Below are 25,058 nucleotides of genomic sequence, written 5' to 3'. Positions count from 1 at the left end.
ACTAGTGAGACCAAAAGAGTAGAAAGTGTGGCATGCCAAAGTTATAGAAACAAACCAAACACTAGCCACATTTGATCAAACTAACATATCTCAAGTGTGGCAAAATGTGGCACCAACCAAACAGGCCCTATGGCACACAACCTTTATAAACACATGCGTGCTAGGCAGTTAGCACCCTACACATGCCACAGTGCCCATGTGCCTAGCATAAGAGTATGGCGCGACATGAAAACATATAGTTGTGGCAGCACACATGCATAAAACCATAGAAACGCAAGTGAGTATATATCTTATAAAGAATATTTTCTTTGTTAAGCACAAATTTGTCAAATTTATTTTTTTTCTTTAGTTGAAGAAAGAAAATCAGATCGAAATAAACTTTAAAGTCACTAAAATTCAAATTAAAAAATAAAAAAAATCGCTTTGGATGCTAGAAACCTTTACATGAATCGGTGAAAAAACCAGCAGTTCAAGTAGAATATAATTTAGAATGGACTTAAATTTGGAATAAAAACAAGAAATATGAAACATGAAGAATCCATCTAAAACCTAACATGGGACTAATTAAAATTTGAAATAAAATAAATTCATAAATTAGAAAGAATGAAAAGGTTAAAATAGGAATACAAACTAAAATTCATAATTTAAAAATAATGAATATTTTAAAAATTCTAGATTATAACACATGATTATCTTAGCGGTATAAACAGCGGGAATTGAAGCAAACAAAGCATACCCGACGAAGGAATCTCTTCTTCTTGTGTCAGGGTTATGGACACCATATACCTAATAGTAATCGACTAAACTCGACGGGGCCCACCATATATCAAGTCTTATATAGAATCATACCTCGTATACAGAAGGAGTTCCGGATAAGGAAGTATAAGTAGAGTTCTATATGGAAACTACAATGACTGTTCGGATTATATTCATATTGGTCTCCCTAGTTCTACTTGGGCAATGGGGCATCTATGGGTATAAAAAAACAAGACCCGTTAGGAGGAGGGGACACACAACACAACACAACATACAAGATCGACACACAAGTCAGAATAGACACCAACACACACTTCCAGACATCGACATCATATATTAGCCTAGACGAACCCAATCTGGTGCTACAGAACCCGACAAGAGGGATCTAATGTTATCTCTGATCTCGACGAGTTCGTACTCGAGGAGGAAGACTACCCTGTCGTCTACTACGTGTTGGTGATCCATGCCGCCAAGTCGACGACAGCTAGATAGGTTATCCCAAATATTGTATTTGTGTGATCCAGATGAATAAAGAGCAACATCGGCTTCGGCCAACAGGAGTAGGGCTATTATCTGTCAAAATAAGGGGGTCCAAACCTGTATAAACCCTTTTCTCCATCTGTTTTACTTCAATCTCGCATATACCCTGGTACCGATGATCTCCATACCAAGCAAATACCATGGTCGTGACCTTAAAAAGTCGACAAGTTGGTACCCGCTGCAAGCATTAACACTATAAAGAAACCTCCAGGTTAAGCCACACCATCGACAACCAATAGCCATCGAATTAAGTGCATCTTTGTTTGTTTAACTGGCATGCATTCGTTCGTTCAATAGCCAAGCAGGCTTTAAGTAAGCAAACTGCCATAGGTAATTAAACACATCAATGGATGACCCACTTAAGTGCTCCAGGTCATGCAAGCATCCCCCATATTTAGCCACTGCTATGTTCCTTAGCCATCTACTACTCAAATGCCAACTTTACACTTTATAATTTTAGAATGCCTACTTCTACTTTTGATATTTCAGTTCTTCAATTCTGTTTGTAAGCATATATTTACAAAGTTGTTTATCATTACCACAAAATCCTGCAGCAACGCGTGGGTATCAAACTAGTTAAAGCTAATAACAAGTCCACGCCTCAACCTTGCTGGGAGAAGACCTTGAGGCAACCGAGTAGCAAATATAAGCAATAACTTACCAAGTGCCTAAACAAAATTATTCAAAGCTAATATGAATGTGGGAAATGCTAGAATAACTTAGATTGTGAAACGGAGGAAGTATGTGTCTAGATTCGTAGCTAGGATCAATTTTTTTAAATAGAAAAAATATCCGTACGTTATAACGGGTGAAGGCTATTTTAATCTTATTATTGTTATATGGTTTAGTTAAGGTAAAATTTGTTAGAGTGAGCAGCCCGGCCCACCAACCGTAGGCCACCTAAGTCACATTAGGCCTGCTCCACCACAGGCCCAATCGAAGCCACAACTTTAGATCTTGGGAATACATAACCCAAAAGACTAGTCTAATGGGTGAGAACTGCGCCCCACCTTTTAATTTCTGCCCCCCTCCAAAAAAAATCAATTACTGATGTGCGACTAAATCCAACAATCTTCCCTGTAACATCAACCCATGTGATCCCGAACACTTGTTACTTGGGCTCAATTAACTACCATGTGACCCATGAAAATTATTCCGAATTTCAGGCCTGGGCTCTGATACCACTTGTTAGAGTTCGCAGCCCGACCCATCAACCATGGGCCACCCAGGTCACATTAGGCCTACTCCACCTCAGGCCCAACCAAAGCCACAACTTTAGGTCTTGAGTCTACACAACCCAAAAGACTAGTTTATTCGATATCTATCCTAACAAAATTCACTGTGGGAATTCGCTAGAATATACTCCCTCCGTTTAACAATGTAAGTCATTCTAGCATTTCCCACATTCATATTGATGTGGGAAATGCTAGAATGACTTACATTGTGAAAAGGAGGTAGTATATTTTTTTAGAAAATCATGAGCTGCAATTAGAAGTCCGATCATCTCAAGTTAGCATGTGAATTTTTTTAGACATTTCTTATATGACTTATTCTGTATTTCCAAAAGCGAACAAACTTAAAAAAAACGACTTAAATAAGACTATATATTTCCAAAAACGAATGAATTTAAAAACCGACTCATATACGGATGACGAAATAAAATACCGGTAAAACATGGTACCGAACGATAGATCATAGAAGTACCAGACATGAGTAGCGATAGCATCACAATGTATGCCAATCCGAGTAAGCATGACAAGCAATAACCATCCAGCTCAATCATGCATGGCAAGGCCAGTCAGTTGCAAGGTAATGGGCCGGCTTAACCAACAATCAATTACACACAGGCTGTTCCCATCATGATAAAGAAAAACTCATCGAGTGAAGAGAACCGCGGAACCACCGCCAACGGCAGCGCTAGCTCATTTCATGATAAACAAGGCTGAAACCTGTAACTGCAGGAGCAGGGAGACGAAGAAGCAAGAACACCAGACAGATGAAAAAGGCTCGGCACATGCCAAGATTCTCGCGGAGATGTGCGCACGAGACCAAACAGCTAGCGCAAGCGTGCATGCGACGTACGTACATCCGTCCAAAGCGATGAAGGAAAATGACATCACTCGCACGAAACAAAACAAAATTGTACTACACACTTTGCTCCTCTCGCCATCAACATACCGGTACACAAACAGAGTCGTCGAATGATCGATCACATGATCAATATTAAAAGACATACTACGAGAGAACCACTTCGTTGGTTACTTTTTATATAAAAAAATTGCAGCATGACATTGGCACTATGACCTGATATATTACTTCGTTAACAGATCGACTTGGTACTGGCCGGTACATTTTGGTTACGTTTATAGATGCCGTATTTCCAGCTTGGTCGTCGCGAGCTCGTGATGCGGAGATGAAAATCCTATGATACAGCGCATGGCGCATGCGGAGTAATGGCCCGGTGGACATGGCTGCCCGGACCGGAGGAGGAGGTGTTTGCGTGTCGCGGTGGCCCGGATGGTGCACTGGCTGGGTCCGTGGCTGCGTCCGCCCATCTGCGCGCACAGCGCAGACGGGTGGACGGACGAACGAGCTAGCGAGAGCAAGAGCTGCAGCGTCACATGCGCAGGCTTTTCTTCCCCTCCCTCTCTCACCTACACATGCGCTTGCCGGCAGCACATGGCCTGCCCCTGCTTGCTTGCCTGCCTGTGTGACTGTGAGCCTATCTCATCTCGCTTTAATCAAGCCACATGCACTGGGGATTGGTGTAGCCCACCCCGCTAATGATCGTCACCCTATCTCTATCTATCTCGAGACATGAAAGAAAGAGAAAAAAGAAAGACACGCACCAAGTGATACGTACGTACGTAATTGACAATCAAGCTTCTTGCCTAATTAGGGACAATAATCTACACAAGCACACACATACACACACTCGCAAATCAATACCCGTTCTGTATACTACTACTTGAGGCTATCTCTCATCTCTCACTTTTCTCTTTCCTTGTTGTTTTTTTCTCCTTGCTTCCTTCGGGGAGCTGGCCGGTAACTGTTTTGGCGATGGTCAGATCGGTTAAGCGGAGGAGGAGCAGACGCGGTGGCGCGGGCATGACACGAGGTGGTCGTTGGTGAGCCCGACGGCCTGCATGAACGAGTGGATGACTGTGGGGCCGACGAACCGGAAGCCGCGCCGCACCATGTCCTTGCTGATCGACTCCGACTTGGACGTCTTCACCGGGATCTTCCGGCTGTATTTGTAGCTCGGCGACAGCGGCTTGTTGTTTACGAACGCCCACACGTATTTGCTGAACGACCCGAAGTCCCTCCTCACCTGTTTCATCGAATATATCAAGTACACCATTAGATTCTCCCTCCATTCTTCCACTGCATATACACTTATATATAACAACTATACTTGTACGTAGAATTTGAGTAGGTACTAGGTATATACGTACCAAACCTCACGAAAATAAGATAATCCCTGGTCAGTGTACTTACTGATAGATTAGTTGGCGTCAGCTACGTACTAAGCGTACTTAAACTAGGTATAGTTGATTGCACTCCGAATATTGGATCGCTAGCTGTGCAAGAGCGATGCATCGTGTGCAGAACCCTTTGCCAACTAAACACGAAAGAGAACAGTTGCGCACAGTTAATTAGCCGTGTCTCCTTCGTGATGGTGTGAAGCAAGGCTTCAGCCAAAAGATTGACAGCAAGTACTAGTAGCTTCTTTCTGCCTTTCAGGCTAGCTCTTGGGTGTCAAATGCCAATTAGCTAGGAAGTGTTCGCTCTTTTTGGTTGTATCGTACTTCACCACGCACTTTGCTTTGATTCTGCAAATTACTAGTGGCATTTAAAGGGCCCTGCAGCTGCTGATTGAGCTGTCTACCATGAGGGGGCGTAAGCTGTCAGGGATTCTGTTAGGCTTCGCTTTCACTTAACTGACCTTTCTTTCGCAAGCATTCATTCATTGACCTCCCTTTTTCTTTTTGGTAAAGTTTCGGTTGTCAAGTTGTGGTACTGTCTCATCCGGTCTATTCATCAACCGGAAATTAAACACTAGTATGGAAATGCAAAAAAAATAAGCTGAGGAGTATGGGCTCTATGTGAGCTATCTATAGAAAAATACAGTTTTGGGACATCGCACGTTAGTGAATAGGACGACGGGCTTGTTAGAATTGTCAAATGTCCTGATTACTAGGAATGGAAACGTTCTTGCTTGAGGACAAGTTCAGAAAGATCATGGGCTTAATTGATAGTACTAGTAGCTTGGCATGCAGATGCAGGTGACAGTACCTCGGAAATCCGGCAGGCGTTGTTGACGGCGCCTCTGATGGTGCCCAAATCCAGGCCGAACTCGGCGCTTAGCGACGCCATCTGCTTCTCCGTGTACTTGGCGACTGCGTCCACGTTGAAACCGGAGAATGCCTCCCTATTTGTGATCAAGCAAGCAGCAACGCAAAATCAGCACCAAATATACTACTGGTATACACGGATGGCTTCGTCATCTTTAGCAGCAGAGTAGGGATTGGGTTGCTCTGTTTTCGAACCTGTAGACGTGTCTCCTCTTCAGGATCGAGGTCCAATCCGCCCCGACTTGCACGCCGGACAACGTGAGCATCTCGAACAGCAACCTGCCGTTTCAGTTGGCACGAAATGTGAGGAGAACTGTTGCAAAGCAATCGGATGCTTGTATTATTCGCAAAAAAAAGAATGGCAAACTCACTCGTCGTCGCGCACGGGCACACCCCACTCCTCGTCGTGGTAGGCGACGTACAGGGGGTCTGCGCATGACAAGAGAAAAACGATTGCGTATTAGTTAAGAGTTAATTTCGCACTAGTGTAAATTGTTTTGTGTGGTGTCGTGTGTGCGCACCTGAGTATGGAGTGATGAAGCTGCATCGCTTCTCGTCATGCCCGGTGACGGCGCCGGCGACGAGCTCGGCGGCACCCGTCGCGGTGGCGCTGACTTTCCCTTCGACTCGGGAGAAGGACGCGGTCCGGCCGTAGTGCGCGATCCGCATCTTGCGCTGCGCCTGCGCCATCGCGACGTGCTCCCGCTGCGCCGCCGCGATGCTCCCGGCGGGCTCGTACGCCTCGAGCCCCGCGAACATCACCACCGGCAGCACGGCGGCGCCGCCCTTCTTGGCGGGCTTCCTGCTCCTGTCCAAGCCCCCCATGGCCGCAGCCGCCGCCGCAGTCCTGGCGGCAGCCACCTTGGCTCCAGACACCCTCGTCGCCTTAGCACTGACCGAAGCTGGAGTAGGTGGTGGGAGAAGAGACGCCGCCGCAGCGCGGGCGAAGTCGGCGGCGCGGGTGTTCTCGGGGGACGCCGCGCAGGTGGTCGCGGCCGCAGCATTGTCGAGCGAAGCCGGCATGGAGAGCGACTTCTGCAGGGACTTCTTGAGCGGCCGGGCAGCTTCAGGCGCCGCCACGCGGTTCCCCGCCGGCTGCAGCACCGGGCGGCCGTCGATCTGAGCGACGCCGGCGGACTTCACGTTGGAGTTGCACATCTTGTCCGTGAGGAGAAAAATGCTCTGAGACGGTGTACCGATGATTTAACTCCGGGAATATGTGCGCTTCGAGTAGCAGCAGCGAAGAGATGAGATGTGAGTTGGGTTGTGGTGCGGGGCGGGAAGCGGTATATATAAGCCGGGAGGGAGGCGGAGCTAGTTGTCCGGAAAAGGGCGGGGAGCTGAGGAAGGTGGTAGGGACGGAGGCGGAGAGATGAGGAGGAAGGTGGTGGGGGAAGGTAGGGACAGGTCACAGGCGAGAGAGAGGAGAGGAGGCTGTGCTGTCTGCGCATGCATGCATGCATGCATTGAGTTTTGGAATTTGGTTGCAGAGTGAATGACTACTACTGTAGCATTAGGTTGCTCTTTCCCTTTGTTTTGTTTTTCCTGTCAGATTGAACGGCAACGGGTGATGTCAAGAGGAACGGGTAAGGATCGGTTGGTATTGGTCAACTGGGCTGGTAAACCTCTTTAATTGTCTGTATATACTACTATACTGTACAGTTGTACAGGGAGCACAGTTGCAGACTTGCGTAGAGCATTAGCGAATGTGGCAAAAACTATCGGACGTGAAGCAAGCGAAACGCTGGGCCCTCCAAAGTGCACAACGCAACTACGAGATCTTTGAAATGCTCGCAATGAATACATTGCGATACTGTGATGGTACTGAGACACACAGACATGCAGCTTCCGGGCTGATAGTTGAACACAAAGGTGAGACAGACACAGGGAACCAGCCAGTCAACCATGCAACGCCGACCGCTGCTGGACCCTGAGCCCTGAATGAGTGGAATTGTGGACGTCACAACCAAAACTTCCGATAGTGGTATAGTGGTATCGATCTCTAAATGCTACTACTCCTGTACTCCATACGATCGATACTTCGCTCATGGTTAATTCGGCCATGGAGAGGGAAAACAAATTTTCTTCCTGGCCGACCAAAATAACCAACCGATAGAAATTGCCCATACCTGGTTCCCTCGTGCCTAAGTCAGCCAAGATACCTTAATGCACAGGGTATATATACGACCAAGGAAATCAAGACCAACCGGCCAAAAGTCACCAGTTGATCAGTAGTACATCGATCAGACGTTTCATCCATGTAGGAACAAAACGAGGCCTCATGCATGTACAGTCACACATGCCCGATTAGTATCTTTCACCGAGCCATCTCTCTCTGACAGTCCCAATGATAAGTCCGTACACCGCTCACACGCCCGCCCGGGCGGGTGCGCGTACGTGTACGGTGTTATGTACCGCGCGGAGAGAGCTGACAAACTAAGAAAACAATCAATTTAAGCTAGCCTCTGTATTCACGAGCCACTTGGAGCTTGCAGGAAGTATCCTAGCTACATTCCCTCCACTAGCTGGCTATGCCTCGTCGCCATGCCGTGCCTCGTGCGCATGATTGAGCCGGTAGCGCGAGCGTAGCCTGTAAGCCTGTGTAATGCATCGATCGATTGATCGGTTTGCCGGTCTGACAAGCGGGGATAGCCTCGCGCACACACGCCTGGCTGTTTCGATGGGGTTTGGGTGGGGGAGAAGAAAAGGACGGCGAGCGAGCCCGGCCGACCCGACCCACGTTCTCTCGCGCTCTTTCGAGCTGGCACGGAATCTCGTGCCTCTCTTTTCCATTTCCCCTCGCAATGATCCAATCGCTCTCTCCTCTCCGGTTTCCGTCGAGCCACCAGTGCATTAGCTAGGAGATGTGCATGTACTGTACTCCTATGTTGGTTAATGCGCGGTTCCCCTCGCAGCATTGGGGGAATTGATTGGAGGCGTAGCCGTTGCTCTCCGTGTCGCGGCTGGCTGCTGCAGTTGTACTGGTCGCAATCACTGCCGCTGTGATGGCGACAAATCATTCAACCGATCGAGTCGAGCCGAGCATACGTGCCGATTAATAAAGGTTGGGGCGGGCGCGCAAGTGCGCAACCGACGTATCATTTCGGAATCCGCGTCGCTGCGACCTTTTTCAGCGAGCGATCGCCCAGTTTGTCATGAACTCATGATACGGAGAGCACATGGCTTCGGTTGAGCCGGATAATGCCCGTGTCTCTCGTCGCGCTCGTGTTAAGGGGATTCTCCGGCTAAAATACTGAGATCGTTGGTTCAATCGATCGGAGGAAGTTTATGTGATGCACCAAATCTGGTGGTTGTAACTATGCGTGCATGCGATTCCTTCTTTCTACTATCCTGTCAATCTGCAATAGGATATCACTGTAGAATCGTGCGATTCGGTTATATGAATGATACTCTACCTCAAATGTTGAGTTCATTAAAAAAAATGTTGCTTGCACAAGTGGTGGTGACACTGCTAGTCTGTTATGTGTGGGCGGTGGTTTGCATCGCCATTGTTTTGGGCTGTCGGACACTGAGTATATCCAATCGAGCAGGGGGTGCATGAACCTTATGGCACGCCATGCGCTTCATGTCCTACCACAATAAGAGGCAGCTATCTGATGCTGCTTCTGCCACTCATCCATGATAGTAGTAGCCCTCACTCTGACCGGCTTGCATGAACCTGGTCTGACTGAATGCAAGCAAGCATGCATGCATCATCTCCATTGATCGCAAGTCCGGCCCTACGCGTCCATGTCGAGTTATCAGCCACATTGATGGTTTGATAATACAAGGGCAGCCTCAGTTTGATTAGATCCAAGCCCTTTAATTTTCATATATAGCAGCCATTCGATCGCCTTGGGTTTCTTGTATTCTTTTGTTCCCCCAAATTGAATGGCCGATATATTAATGAGCAGAAATTTTAGAATGGCAGAGCTTTGACCTTCTGGAGGAGAAATGTATTTCGTAGCAATTGAGTGCTCAAATTCCACATCTTGTATGCCCCAATATTCATGCTGCGACGAAGCCAAGTAAAGTCCGCCAAGGAGGTAATCACGGGCCTACTAAGTTAAGGCTATGGGTTTAGTGGGTCTGCGAGAGAAGGAAATACTACACAGCTACGGGCCGATTGGCCTAATTTACCGATCATTTAATCAGTAGAACCAAGGTCCGGGAGGTAGCCACAAACAAAATAATGGCCTGCATTAATCAGGGGCTTTGTGCCGCTACCGTTACGTGTTTTGGCTCGTCCCGTCGCATCCACGAGATCTGAACGGGACGAACGGGGCTAGTACGCGAACAGGCCAGTACGACGTGTACTAGGCACTGGACCGTCATTAACTCCTCCTCGACCGCACTAAACACCGATGGGATTCATCGACCCGATCTGATCCACGATCCGGTGAAAAACCCGCGCTTCTGCACGCACTGGACGAAACGCCGGCGCGATCGAACTCCCCCGGCCGGCAACTAACTTTGGCGGAGCGCGGCGCGCGGGCGCGGTTGTGGCCCTGCAGGCAAGGGGGGCGATCGATCGATCGATCGATAACCGGTGGCCAGGCGGGGGGGACATGTCCATGTGCGGCTAGCCCCAGCGGCACGTCCATTATTTCGATGCCAATCTTGTAGGAAAGCACCGGGAGGCGGGCGGGAGCCCACGGTGCGGGCGCGCGCGCCCCACCTGCCGTGTGCCTGCCTCTCGGACTCCGTGAGAGAGAAGGGCACATCAAGCTAGCGCGGAGGAGTGAGTTGTGCGGCGCGCGCTCCGGCCGGTCGCGTGCTGGCTGGCGCGGTGTTGGGTTGGGGAGGGGGTGCGGGCGGATGCGGCGTCAATTCGTATTGCAGGGGTTGGGAACTTGAGATAGATCGTGCATGCCGCCCCACGCATCGAACCAGGTTGGTGGATTGCACAGTTCCTTGAATAGCCGATGCAGGGCTCTCGGGTAACAAGGTACTGTAGCTAGGATGGTCCGTGTCGGGGGTTCCGGCCGTGGTAGATGCGGACTGTGATTTTGCACTCGGATGCATATATAGCAAAAATATCTTATCTGCTAAGTTGATGTTCGAACAGATAACGTTAAGAAAACAGAACTTTCTTCTTGGCCATGGGTTTATTATACAGTTTATATTAGCACCACCCTGGACATAGTGAGGGAGAGCGATTCCATTTTCTATCTCACTCTCTCCCTCTAATCCCATGGACGTGGTTAGAGTCGTGGTGCTCGTTGTTTGGTGCTAGTTTTGGGCGGTTTCGGTGGTAGCTTCTCTCTTGGTCTAACGACGGTCGGTTGGGTGCTAGTGTTCTCCTGGTTTTGTATAGGTGTTGTCAGTGCGTGGTGGTGTTGGTTTTTTCTTTCCTAACTACTGCCTTTCAAGGTGTTAGCCTTTTAATTTTTTTCTGCTCTATTCAATGAATCATCGGACCATATGTTGTTGGTCGTTAAAAACATGGCAAAATTCGTTATATAGTATCAAAAGTTCACATTTTTTGTTTTAGGAAAAAGTACAAATTATCCTCCCGAACTATCGCGGTCGGCCGAATTTCCCCCTGAACCCGAAAAACAGATATCACTCACCCTGAACTTTTAATACCGGACGAATTACCCCTCTCGACCCAATCTAGAGCAGTTTTGTCCTACGTGACGTATGCGTGGCAACCCAGTCAGCATTTTCATTTTTTAAAACATGGTGGGGCCCACATGTCATTCTCTCCCATCTCCTCATTTTCCTCTCTCTCTCCCCCCCTCTCTCTCTCTCGCGACATCAGGCGTGGCCGCGCGAGCGGTCGGCACGCGAGGGCGGGGATGGGCGGCAGCGCGTCGTCAGGCGTGGCCGCGCGAGCGGTCGGCATGCAAGGGCGGGTGGTGGACGGCGGTACGGGACGTCGGCAGAGAAGCGAGGCGGAGGCGAGCGCGGCTGGGTGCACGAGGCAAACACGTCAGGTGGCTCTGGTTGCGCTGCAAAATCCGGGAGGCGGAGCCAATGGAGGAAGCGGCCAAGTCCTGACGGCAGCGACGAGCACCCTGGATAGGCGCTGGCGCTGGCTCATCGCAGAGGACACTATGGCTCTGGCCGGTCGACGGCGGTGGCAGACCAACGAACGCTGGCGAGGGAGAGCCGGCCGACGGCGTGGTCCAGGAGAAGGCGATGATCGGAGAAGGAGGAGGTCGGCGCTGGAGGCCCTAAGGTCAACCGCGGTCGCGGCAAAGATGACCGGTGCGCAGGGGGGCGGAGCAGATTCCGTCGACGATGACCTAGCCAGCGAGGTGCTGTTGTTGCTGCTTGACGACGACAAAACCAAGGAGATCGATCTCTCCTGATGACCAAGAATAAAAAAGACGGGGCCGCCGGAGGGGATCGGGATTGATCTTCTCGGCCCACCGCCAGCCCTTGTGCACCGCCATGCGTGCCGACCGCCCGCGGGGCCACGCCTGATGATACGCTGCCGCCAACCACCGCCCCCGCATGCTAACCGCCCGCGTGGCCCCGCCAGACGACGCGCTGCCGCCCATCGCCGCCCTCGTGTGCCGACCGCGCCTGACGGAGAGAGAGAGATAGAAGAGGGGAAGAGAAAAAGGAGGAGATGGGAGAGAATGACAGGTGGACCCACCATGTTTTAAAAAAAGAAATGCTGACTGGGTTGCCACACGTACGCCATGTAGGACAAGACTGCTCTGGATTGGGTCGAGGGGGGTAATTCGTCCGGTATAGAAAGTTCAGGGTAAGTAATGTCTGATTTTCGGGTTCAGGGGGAAATTCGGCCGACCGCAATAGTTCAGGGGAGTAATTCGTACCTTTTCCTTTGTTTATAGCACCGAAAGATACCGGTTCACTTTAATAGCACCCAGAGTTCACCCGTTCCTATTGTTAACACTTCCGTCAATTCTCGATCGTTTTCCATCCGTCTTGATCGCTATTGACCCAGCCACGCACGCGATATAAACGTCATGGCTGGCTCAATAGCGATAAAGAAGGATGGAAAACGATCGAGATTTGATGAAAGTGTTAAAAATGGGAACAATGTAAACTTTGGGTGTGCTATTAAAGTGAACTGGTATTTTTTGGTGCTATAAAACCAAAACGTGAACTTTCGATGCTATATAACCAATTTTACCTAAACACAATATTAGCACCACCGTTAACCAAACTCCAAACGAAAGCAGCAAGAGAACCAGACCCTTTTTCTTGGCCATGGTTTTATCTTCATGTGTCTAGGTCGTATGTAGGATTGATTTTTTTTTTTCGACGGAGGGGGTATGCGTAAAGAATGGTGGTCATCCACAGTATTGGTTACCTTAAAAACGCAGCCTAAACCACAGAGCGCAATGGTGGACCTGAGAAGTCCCATGTCTTGACCGCTTGGCACATTTGACATATGGAAGGAGCGCAATCTACGGACCATCGATCCATGAGAGCGCATCCCCGTTCTGAATGTCGTAACCGAGCAAGTAAAAGAAAGAGCCACGCACTGGTGCATCGTGCCATCGTGGGAGCAAGGGTGCAAGGTTGGGGTGCTCACTACCATCATGCTGCAGGCGAAGGCGAGGAGAGAAAGGACGATGAAGACGACTGGGCGGGAGACGATGGAGAAGAGATTACTCACTCTTAACGTTGCTTACGGTTCGCTGGAGTTCGCCGCCGACATGAGCTAGAGAACCTTGTAAAAGGACAATATGGGGAACCATGAGGAAAAAGTACATATGATGTCTCTCATTTTGTCACTGAATTAGAAAATCATCCCTTAACAAAACCAGATCACTCTAGGTTCTTAAGCGGTATTGACCCCGGTTTTATCTGACGTGGTGGCTGAGTTAGCGTGGGACCCATGTGGACCCCACATGTCAGTGAAACCACAATTTCTTATTCCCCTTTCCACTCTCTTCCCTCATCTCTTTCCAGTGCACGCCCGACGTGAGAAGGCGATGTGCGTGACCGGCGACGGTCGGCAAGGAGAAAGGCGGCGGATATGAGATAGGCGGTAGCGGCACTGGTGGAGAGGAGTTGGGCAGCATAGACGCTGACTGGCCAGCAAGCTCGAGCTCGCCACTCGTCGGCGGAAAGGCGGTAGCGGCGGGTAGGCGGTGGAAAGGCGACAGCAACAGGTAGCAACAGTTGTGCCTCGACCTTGCTGTCCACACCATCCTCCCGCCTCCCCACGTCCCGCCTTGACCTTGCTGGCCATGCTATCCTCTTGCCCCCCCGTGTGCGACGAAAGCCGAGTGGGGCGAGGTGTAGAGGAGGAGGCCCAACGGCGAGGTGATGGTGGTCTGGGCCGGGCGAATCCCTCCACGAAGGCGACGAGGAGAGGCGGAGTTCACCGGTGAGGATGTCGCTAGGGGGCTCGGCCCTCCCCATGCTCCCCCTTTACCCCTCTCCCCCTCGTGTTCCGCTGCCTCGGCTCTCTCGCGGTGCCGCCACCCCTCCTTTCCATCTATCTTCGCCAGCGAGCTCCGCCGCCACCAACAAGGGCCACCACCGGCCGCCACCCTTCTCCGGTTCTCCTGTCCGCTCTGGAGGCTTGGATTAAGATGGGAACAGAGAGAGAGGGGGTATCTATAGAGGTGGAAGAGGATTGAGGTGATGACATGTGGGTCCCACGCTAACTTAACCGTCACGTCAGACAAAACCGGGGTCAATACCATCTAAGGACCTGAGTGACCTGGTTTTGTAAGTTGAGAGATGCTATATCTCTGGTTGCTCGGTTGAGGGGCGATTTTGTAATTCGGTGACAAGTTTAGGGACCTTGTATATTTTTTTCCTACTTTTGAGCGTGTAATGGCTCATATCTGGGCCAGATAATAGCCCATCCTCTTCGTACGGCCTACTTTCTCAGCAAAACTCTGAACGGCCCAGCCAAATTAAACCTTTTGCTGGACGGTTGGTTGGTGCGCACAACTTCAGGTCACAACCTGTAGAGTATGATTGTGTGGTACAAGTATAACGATGGCATCATGGATGGAATGGTTGAATTCCCGATGAACAGCCTCCGGAACACGCTAAAATGTTTGAATTATTAAAGATTTTTGAAGTGACTAAAAACTGTGCAGACCTAATTAAAGGCAAAGTCATACAGAGCTGAGCTCCGGATGCAACTTCTAATTAACCGTCCACATTTATCATAAATTTTCCAAATAAGAGTGATGTTCTTTGATAAAACCATATAGTACAACTTAATATATGGGCCTGCTAAACAGAATCTCATGTGCTTTTGGATATCTGTTCACTGTTGTTTTTCTCAATTGTGTCGAATCCTCGGAGCTGCTGCTTCCATATTCCTCGTGTTGAGAACCACCAATCAGCAGAAATGTTCAGCCCGGATGCATCTTCATCCTTCAGTCGCAAGATATGGTAGCATTGGCCCCCACTTTCTGAACAGTATCCAACGCTTAATGCTTTCGTCGTCCCAGATTAAACTGTCCCACCAGAATGTTTCTCCTATCGTCGTGACAAATGGGCTGTTTTCATTTACGCCAACAGGGATTTTTCTTAGTTTTGCACAGTTTCTCACCTTGAGATTCTTCAGAGACGGCAAGGTTCCACCACAGATACAGGATAGCTCAGGAAGCTCCCACAGTTCCAGTGACTGCAGCCTTGGAAAAGCGTAATCTCCCAAGACGCTGTCGTCTTCAAATATCCTCTCCAGGATGTCACAAAACTTTACATGCATTGTTTCAAGATTTGGAAGATGTACCATTGGAGGGAAAATCCACTTGAGATTTGGACAACAATCAATGAGCAAGTGCTTCAGACAACTGAAACTAATCACATTTTTCACCGCTTTTAAAAGGGATGACAACTTTTCTATGTTAGAGATCTTTAGATTCTGCAAGCTTCCAAATGCAACCAAAACCTGAATTTCATCTACTGAGAAAAGATTCTCCAATTGGTCACAATTCTCTACCCAAAGTTCTCGAACTGCTTCCATACTTGTAATATTCAGATCCGAAATCCGGCTGGTTGCTAATCTGTTCAAACATACCAGCTCAGCATTACCAAGAATGCCCTCAATATCAGAAGAAACACCAATCGTACTGTTTATTTCAAGAAATCTATCCCGATCAATGGAATGTGTAAAGTGTTTTGTCTTAAAGAAAGAATTCCGAAAGAGAAAATTTGTCTCCGTTAGTTGGGCAGCAGCATCCATGACTTGATCATCCTTCAAAGGGGCGATGACAATATGAAACTTTTGAAAACAGTTAAACCATAACGGAGAATCCTTTTTCAAGGCCTGAAAAAAATAGGCATCACTGGCATAAACAAATGTTTTGCTATCCTCATTAACACCAAATGATACTCTCATATTGAACAGATCATACAGCTGGAAATTCAGTCCACATGGCAACCACAACATGTCCACCCAATCCATTATATCTTCAATTCTGCCTAGCTGCATATTCTGGACAGCACCAGTTTTGGAGACCCCATAAGGGAACCTAATGTATTTTACATCAGACAGTATGGCGTTTGATCTCATGGTGTTCTCGGACCCCAGACATGGGCAATTATGCAGCAGCAAATGCCGAAGCTCCCTGGAAGCTGGAAGAGAAGGCAAGAATTTGATGGAAGTCGCAGAAAGATCAAGGAGCTTTAACAGCATCATATGGTCAAATGATCCAGACTCTATACTTCTCAGGGAGCGACAACATGACGCATCCAGCACCTCTAGCTGTGCCAATGAAGCTATGTGCTGAATTTCCTCCAGGTGACCACACCCACTGAGTAACAACATTCGGAGTGTAGTCAAATAGGAGATTGAATTCGGTAGTACTTTGATTCGAGTAAAAGAGAGATCCACTATACCAGGCATTCCCACATGGTGAAAGAATTCTTCTGATATATATTTCATACGGCTGTTTCCTCTTAAAAGTAATGATGAAATCCATAAGCCTTGTACGCTTCCATCAAGATATTCCATTTCAGTATTCATAAGTGAAATTCTTGTGCTTAGCTTGGATAGACGCTCTAATTTTGTTGCAGGATTATCAACCTTCCAGTCAAGTTGCTCTCTGTAACCATTTTCCTTTCCATATCCTGATACAGTCTCTCTGATCACATCATGCATGCGAACGTGATCATTATCCTCCAAATATAGCATACCACGCTTTAAAAGGACATCAAGAATCTCCTTTCCAATATGACTAGCCTCATGAAATTTGCTAGATTGTATGATTAGATCATCGAATATCCAGAAACGGATTAGGTCATTAACTGGAATTCCTTGATCCTCAGGGAAGAGTAAGCAGTATAGGAAGCAATGCCTTGCCTGATCATTTGGAAGCTGATGGTATGCGAATTTCACAAGGCGTTGCAATGTGTGGAACACTGATACCTTGGTTCCTAGAGTGATATAAGCTTTGTGGACTAACTCCCTGAGTGTATCTTGATTTGGCACATCACAAAATACTCCAGCCAATAGAATGACTGAAAGTGGGATGCCATAGAAATTGCTGGTTAAGTCTAGTATGTGTGAAGAACCAACTTCTTTTCCAATCTTCGTACGCAGTAGGTTATATGACTCTTCATAAGTGAGAGGTTGTGGAATTATAACTGTATCTGGCACCACAGCACCCCGTGTCCTCCCAGTTCTTGTGGTCACAATTACTTTTGAACCAATATTTTGCCGCCTAGGATGAGGAACTCCCAAGTGCTCCAAGATATTTTCCTCAGTGAAATAAGCATTATCAAGAACTAACAGAAACTTCCGTTTTGTGAGATATTCATTGATCATCATCTTAGTTCTTTGTACTGGCAAGTCCTCTCTGATTTCACATGACAGACATGCAATAATCTTATCGATACATCGTCTCAGGCTACAGTTTATTGACAAGGAAACCCAGATATAGTCATCAAAGAGATTATTGGTCCTTGCTACTTGATATGCAGCCTTTGCAGCCCATGTCTTCCCTGAACCACCAATTCCTTCAATGACAATCGATCCGACCTCTGGACGAAAAAGCAATCTGAACATGTCTTGGATTGAAATCAACTGGTCCCGTTGCACTAGTTGCACTAGTCCTACAATGATTGGCTGCTTTGCCTTCCAAAAGCAACAATAGGATGCCATTGTGCTACTTCCGTTTTGTCAGCTCCAGCACCTTGTCTAGTGAAGCTGCCAATTCATGCATTTGCACGAAGATAAGGCCCTGTATAGGTTATCATCCTTCCATAGTAGCTTCTATTATGTCAAACGATTATGGTCAACATTATTAAGACTCCAGTTATCCTTCTGTTACTGATAAAAATAAAATAACCTGCATGGATAAAAAGATAAATTCTTCAGGTATGACCAAAGAAAGATTCATATCTAACTGATGGCTCTGTCACATATTTTCAAATGAACTAATGTCCAGTAAAGATTCCTATCTAACTGATGGCTCTGTCACATATTTTCAAATGAACTAATGTCCAGTATCTCCTGCAATTCTCCATTATTATGCAACATATTGTATGAGATTTGTATATCTAAACCTATAATTTCTCATCTAGAATTTGACAATAAACAATGTTTAGCCATGTGCTTATGATCAACTAGCATAGTGGTCCACGCAGATTGCGCGGCTAGCATCATAATATTTTCTCTCATATAATAGTATATATATTTTCTCAATTTATTATTAAAATATATGAAAATGACAACATAATTTTAAATTTTGTATTAACTTTACCAAACTACTAATATGTAATATTCATATTGTATATTATATACGTGATAGTTATTAATTATTTTTAATATCAAATTTTAGTTATGTCTAAATTGTATTCCTATATGGACTCTAGACTCGTCTTCCAATATTCCTTTTTCAAAATTCCGAATTTTCGTTATTTGTAAATTGTATTCCTATATAGACTCTAGGCTCTTCTTCCAATATTATTTATTTTTAATTCTGAATTTTGAAAATTTCTAATTGTATTTATATGTGGACTCGAAACTCATATTTCAATATCTATTATATTATTAAAGGAATAGAAAAAGGAGCCTCCACGTTCGCTCTCATGGCCTAGAAATTCTCGCATTAATCGGAGAAAAAGAAAAAGCAGAGTCCATATAGAAATACAATTTAGAAATACTTGAAATTCGGAATTAAAAAAATAAGGAATATTAGAAGAGGAGACTAGAGTCCATGTAGAAATACAATTTAGAAATACTTGAAATTCGGAATTAAAAAATAAGGAATATTAGAAGAGGAGACTAGAGTCTATATAGAAATACAATTAGGAAATAACTGAAATTCAGAATTAAAAATAAGGAATATTAGAAGTAGAGTATAGAGTCCATATAGAAATACAATTAGGAAATAACTGAAATTCGGAATTAAAAATAAGAAATATTAAAAGTAGAGTATAGTGTCCATAAAGAAATACAATTAGGAAATAATAGAAATTCGGAATTAAAAATAAGGAATATTAGAAGTAGAGTATAGAGTCCATATTGAAATTTAAAACTAACTAAAATTTGGAATAAACATAATAAAATTAAAAGTAGAGTTTGGAGTCCGTATAAAAATACAATTTACAAATAACTAAAATTCGAAATTAAGAAAAACATGGGAATAAGAGTTTAATGTCAATATAGGAATACAATTTAGAAGTAACTGAAATTCGAAATTAAAAATTAAAGAATATTGAAAGATGAGTTTAGAGTTCACATAGAAATACAATTAGAAATAATAAAAATTCAGAAATAAAAATAAATAATATTGGAAGAAGAGCATAGAGTCTATATAGAAATACAATTTATAGAAAATTCGGAATTAAAAAAAGAAATATTAAAAGACGAGTCTAGAGTCCATATAAGAATATATATATAATTTACAAATAACTAAAATTTGATATTAAAAATTATTAATAACTAGCACGTATATAAAATAAAATATGAATATTACACATTATTAGTTTTGTAAAGTTATTGCAAAATTTAAAATTATGTTGTCATTTTAATATATTTGAATAATATAATGAGAAAACATATATGCTATTATATGAGAGAAAATATAATGATGCTAGCCGCGCAATCTGCGTGGGCCACCATGCTAGTTCTTTAGTATTTTTTAATTTCGAATTTATGTTACTTCTAAATTGTATTTCTATATGGACTCTAGATTCTTCTTCCCTTTTTTTTAAGTTTCGAATTTTAATTATTTGTAAATGTATTTCAATATGGACTCTAAACTCTACTTTTAATTTTATTATTTTATTCCAAATTTTAGTTCATTCTAAATTCCTATATGGACACTATACTCTTCTTCTAATATTCCTTATTTTTTAATTCCGAATTTCTATTATGTCTTAGTTGTATTTCTATATGGACTCTATATAATTATCTAAAAAAAAAATATGGACTCTATACTATTCTTCTAATATTCTTTATTTTTTAATTCCGAATTTCAATTATTTCTAAATTGTATTTCTATATGGACTCTTACCTAATTTAAATTTTCTTATTTTTAAATTCCGAATTTCTATTAATTGTAAATTGTAGACCGCATGGACTCTAGTCTCATCTTCCAATATTTCCTATATTTTAATTCCGAATTTCAGCTATTTCTAAATTGTATTTATATACGGACTCTGTTTTTTCTTTTTCTCCGATTAATATGAGAATTTCTAGGCCGTGAGAGCGAACATGAGAATTTCTATTATTTTAATAAGTTAACTAGCATGGTAGCCTGCGCAGATTGCGCAGCTAGCATTATTATATTCTCTCTCATATAATAGCATATATATTTTCTCAACGTATTATTTAAATATATTAAAATGACCATAATTTTAAATTTTGTACTATCTTTACGAAACTACTAATGCATAATATTCATATTGTATTTTATACACGTTTTAGTTATTAATTATTTTTAATATCAAATTTTAGTTATTTGTAAATTATATTCCTATATGGACTCTAGATTCGTCTTTCAATATTTCTTTTTTTATTTTGAATTTTCGTTATCGACTCTAGGCTCTTCTTCAAATATTATTTATTTTTAATTCTGAATTTTTATTATTTCTAATTGTATTTCTATGTGGATTCCAAACTCATCTTTCAATATTCTTTAATTTTTAATTTCGAATTTCAATTACTTCTAAATTGTATTCTTATATCGACTTTAGACTCTTCTTCCCATGTTTTTCTTTTAATGTCAAATTTTAGTTATTTGTAAATTGTATTTTTATACGAACTCTAAACTCTACTTTTAGTTTTATTATTATTATGTTTATTCTGAATTTTAGTTAGTTTTAAATTCTTATATAGACTCGATACTTTACTTCTAATATTTCTTATTTTTAATTCCGAATTTCTATTATTTCTTAATTGTATTTCTATATGGACTCTATACCCTACTTCTAATATTCCTTATTTTTAATTCTGAATTTATATTGTTTCTCAATTGTATTTCTATATGGACTCTAGTCTCCTCTTCCAATATTCCTTAATTTTTAATTCCGAATTTCAACTATTTCTAAATTGTATTTCTATATGGACTCTTGTTTTCTTTTTCTTCGATTAATTTGATAATTTCTAGGCAGTGAGAGGGAACGTGGAGGCTCCTTTTTCTATTCCTTTAACAAGTTAACTAGCATGGTAGCCCGCGCAGATAGCGCGGCTAGCATCATTATATTTTTTGTCATATAATAATATATATGTTTTCTCAATGTATTATTCAAATATATTAAAATGACAATATAATTTTAAATTTTGTATTACCTTTACGAAACTACTCGATCCATTTCATAACTTAAGTATTTCTAGCATTGCCCACATACGTATAGATGTTAATGAATCTAAACACATACATATGTCTAGATTCATTAACATCTAAATGAACGTAGGCAATGCTACAAAGTCTTACATTGTGACACGAAGGAAGTACTAATGTATAATATTCATATTGTATTTTTATATACGTGTTAGTTATTAATTATTTTTAATATCAAATTTTAATTATTTGTAAATTATATTCCTATATGGACTCTAGGCTCTTCTTTCATTATTATTTATTTTTAATTCTAAATTTTTATTATTTCTAATTGTATTTCTATGTGGACTCTAAACTTATCTTTCAATATTCTTTAATTTTTAATTTCTAATTTAAGTTACTTTTAAATTGTATTCTTAAATTGACTTTAGACTCTTCTTCCCATGTTTTTTTAATTTCGAATTTTAGTTATTTGTAAACTGTATTTTTATACGAATTCTAAACTCTACTTTTAATTTTATTATGTTTATTCCGAATTTTAGTTAGTTTTAAATTCTTATATATACTCTATACTCTACTTCTAATATTACTAATTTTTAATTCCGAATTTCTATTATTTCTTAATTGTATTTCTATATGGACTCTATACTCTACTTCTAATATTCCTTATTTTTAATTCCGAATTTCTATTATTTCTTAATTGTATTTCTATATGGACTCTATACTCTACTTCTAATATTCCTTATTTTTAATTCCGAATTTCTATTGTTTCTCAATTGTATTTCTACATGGACTCTAGTCTCCTCTTCCAATATTTCTTATTTTTTTAATTCCGAATTTCAACTATTTCTAAATTGTATTTTTATATGGACTCTGTTTTTCTTTTTCTCTGATTAATGTGGGAATTTCTAGGCCGTGAGAGCGAACGTGGAGGCTTATTTTTCTATTTCTTTAATAAGTTGATAGATAGATAGATAGATAGATAGATAGATAGATAGATAGATAGATAGATAGATAGATAGCGAGCTAGCTAGCTAGCTAGCTGTTTACAACAAAACATAATGCTTTATAGCTAAAGGTGATCATAGATCCATACTATTTGGTATTTATATATCTCCTAATGGCATTTGAGTCTACTGTCTTTTTAGTACACCTCTAAGTTATATGTGTAACTAGTCAACTATAGATCCAGTAGTTCATAAACTGGAATAGCATGATACCACAATCTCATAATGACAGCTCATTAGATAACTCATGAGTACTGGAGAGTGAATCCGTCCATGGGTGACTAGGTTGCCCAAGAACATTTCAAAATAAGTTCTGCAAGATATTATGATATAAATATTATCTACGATTCATCAAACCTGTTCTAAATAATTCGGTCTATAAAAATCTAAGTGTGTATTGTTTGTTGTTTATTATCACAGTTTGTCTTCAGGAATCCGGAGAATCAATGGCCTTTATAAGCGCGGTCTTCTTTTTCTTTTCCCACTGAATAAAATTATCTGAAAATCTACCAATTTAAGTTCAGAAAAAGGACTACAACATTATTAAAGTATCTCGCTAAAGTGGTTAGATTTCTTAAAATTTTGAGAGAATAGTAGTAGTAGGATACAAAGCGGGATGTTTCATGTTTGAGTACCTAAGTCAAATGGAACTTGCGTGCTGTATTCTGAAAAAAAGGAACTTTTGAACTGACATCGTGGGGCATCACAGGAAAGGGTTGAAATAAATTGTCTTTTTGTGGAATTGAGTAGATGAGTAGAAGAAACTACCGATTCCAGATTCCAAATTGTAACAAAAGGATGTGCTAGTTCATGCTGCCTCACCAGAATGAAAGAGAAGAATAACGAATTAACAATCACAAACCTCATATAAGAGCGTAGGTCCAAGCAGCAAGCAAGCATCCTCATAAAACTGCTGCTCTTCATTTCTTCAAAGGTGCTCCTTCGAACAACTCTTTCTAAAATCTCTCGTCTTCCCTGCTCACTCTAGTCTCTCAGGTCTCCTCATGAGAACCTAGTGAGAACATGTCTTTCTTTAGATAGGAGAAGATTGGTGGCTAGGATTGGCGTCTGCTCTACGCCCGGGTAGCCGCATCAGCGTCACTACTTGACGGGATTTCCAGTCCACGGGCAGAAAAAACGAGATGAATCGATGACGAATGGACGGCTCCACGTTATCTGTGTGGGGGCAAACTGAAATTGGAAAGATTGTCTCTTTTCTGATGGAAAATACAGGAGAACATTCAAACCACCTGCACCAAAGAATGCGTGTACACAAATTATTCGCTGGAGAGGGAAATGCTAGGGAGGGAAGAGGGAATAAGCAGGGGCGGCAGCGCGGGGGCAGCATCCTCATCTCCCGCACCGCCGCCGCGGAACCCTCTAGGGATGTCTTTCACCTGCAAACCTGCTCGGTGAGGGTATGAGGGAGACGCCGAGACGGAGACCGGAGCTGGGCAACACAGTCATTTTGTCCTCAGAGGAAAAGGGCAAGACAGTCATTTTCTCCTCAGATCTGGTGACATGGGGCCTTGTGGGCTCAAAAATAACGAAAATTCTCTCCGTCGGGCGCCTCGCGCCGCCACCGCCAACGCTCCGCGCATACATGGGGCGTCTCATGCCACCAAAGCCCACACCCCACTACGCGCCCGTTACAATAGTCACCCGGATATAAGAGAAACACCCTATTAAGGGGATTTGTTTTATTTTTTATTCCACCAACAACATTTCATCTAGTGTACTCGTGATGTTTCACTATGTATGGATCAAATGTTGCAGTGGATTTTGATATTGTTTAATAATATTATCTTGATGGACAAGTGGTTTGTTGATGTGTATGGAGTTTAAGTGTTGCATTGGCTTTAGATCGTTTGTTGCATACGTTGAACCAAATTGTTTCATCTAGCGATCTGACCGTGTTTCACTTTTTTTAAGAATTGAAACATTCTTTCGCTATTTGCTGAAACATTGTTTTCATATAGGGTAAAATAATGTCCAACTTTTTAGAAACCGTTGTTTCATATTTTGTAGCAAAATATTTCATGAGGTGATTTGGTTGTGTTTCAGTTTTTAAAATGATTGAAACATTTTTGATCTACTTGGTAAAACAACGCTCGATTTGTAGGTGCCTCGCAAAAATGACACATGAGCTCAAGAAGGAGATTAGCCAAAATAAACCTTATCAAAATTTGACAATTTGATATATTGCCAAGTTTTAGCATAATTTTTTTAATGTGTTTACCAAAGTTGTAAAAACTAAATAGATTCACATCTTTGACAATTTTAAAAGAAATGGTATCGTTTGAAATGACATCAATTTAAACAATCCTAAAATCTTCTATCTCTGATAGTAAAAAAGCAAAGTCATATGGAACAGTAGCATGTAAGAACATGCCATCCGAGAGAGTGGTAAATAATCCAAAACCTGGTGCCACCTGGTGTCCTGGTGAGAAATATGAATAACTAAAAGTTTAGTTTTCGGAGAGTTTAGATTGTAAAATGGCCTGGTGGTTACTCCCTTCGTGGGAACGGGATCCTAGTGCTCCGTTCATTTAAGAATATAAGTTACTTTTATATATAAATCTAGATAATTGTGTGCCCAAATATATAATAAAAATTACTATATTTTAAGACAAACGAAGTAATTACCGGCTGTGTAGAATGCACGTAAACCACTGACACGTGGAACATAATAAAGTGGGATCTGTCAACGA

General features: G+C 42.9%; 2 protein-coding genes across 3 annotated transcripts; both read right to left on the bottom strand.

The window, feature by feature from the left end:
- Positions 1-4,149: 4,149 nt before the first annotated feature.
- On the bottom strand, positions 4,150-6,920 carry LOC127760270 (uncharacterized). Its single transcript, XM_052284501.1, has 5 exons — positions 6,173-6,920; positions 6,023-6,080; positions 5,847-5,930; positions 5,593-5,728; positions 4,150-4,627 (listed from the first exon to the last, which is right to left on the bottom strand). Exons 1-5 carry the CDS (start codon positions 6,807-6,809, stop codon positions 4,370-4,372), a joined length of 1,173 nt encoding a protein of 390 aa, XP_052140461.1. The 5' UTR covers positions 6,810-6,920; the 3' UTR covers positions 4,150-4,369.
- A 7,821-nt stretch (positions 6,921-14,741) lies between these two features.
- On the bottom strand, positions 14,742-24,157 carry LOC127757274 (probable disease resistance protein At4g27220). Of its 2 annotated transcripts, XM_052282778.1 has the most exons (3): positions 23,745-24,157; positions 23,210-23,597; positions 14,742-17,899 (listed from the first exon to the last, which is right to left on the bottom strand). In XM_052282778.1, the coding sequence occupies exon 3, from the start codon at positions 17,710-17,712 to the stop codon at positions 14,974-14,976; it is 2,739 nt and encodes a 912-aa protein (XP_052138738.1). In that variant the 5' UTR covers positions 17,713-17,899; positions 23,210-23,597; positions 23,745-24,157; the 3' UTR covers positions 14,742-14,973. The 2 variants fall into 2 exon arrangements, with proteins under 2 accessions (XP_052138738.1, XP_052138731.1); XM_052282771.1 differs by having other exon boundaries at positions 23,210-24,157.
- Between the last annotated feature and the right edge of the window lie 901 nt (positions 24,158-25,058).

Source organism: Oryza glaberrima, chromosome 1 (genome assembly GCF_000147395.1).
Source record: "Oryza glaberrima chromosome 1, OglaRS2, whole genome shotgun sequence".
Classification (NCBI taxonomy): Eukaryota; Viridiplantae; Streptophyta; class Magnoliopsida; order Poales; family Poaceae; genus Oryza; species Oryza glaberrima.
The sequence above is the reverse complement of the archived record's forward strand: the minus strand, read 5'-3'. Positions and strand labels throughout refer to the sequence as shown.

What these genes read in the sequence shown, in the direction of transcription:
- LOC127760270 (XM_052284501.1), bottom strand. Translation starts at nt 6,809, where the DNA reads ATGTGCAACTCCAACGTGAAGTCCGCCGGCGTCGCTCAGATCGACGGC. An exon ending in CTTCATCACTCCATACTCAG is followed by an intron (nt 6,081 to 6,172) that starts GTGCGCACACAC and finishes TGTCATGCGCAG; the next exon opens with ACCCCCTGTACGTCGCCTAC. An exon ending in ACGCCTGCCGGATTTCCGAG is followed by an intron (nt 4,628 to 5,592) that starts GTACTGTCACCT and finishes TCGATGAAACAG; the next exon opens with GTGAGGAGGGACTTCGGGTC.
- LOC127757274 (XM_052282771.1), bottom strand. Translation starts at nt 17,712, where the DNA reads ATGGCATCCTATTGTTGCTTTTGGAAGGCAAAGCAGCCAATCATTGTA.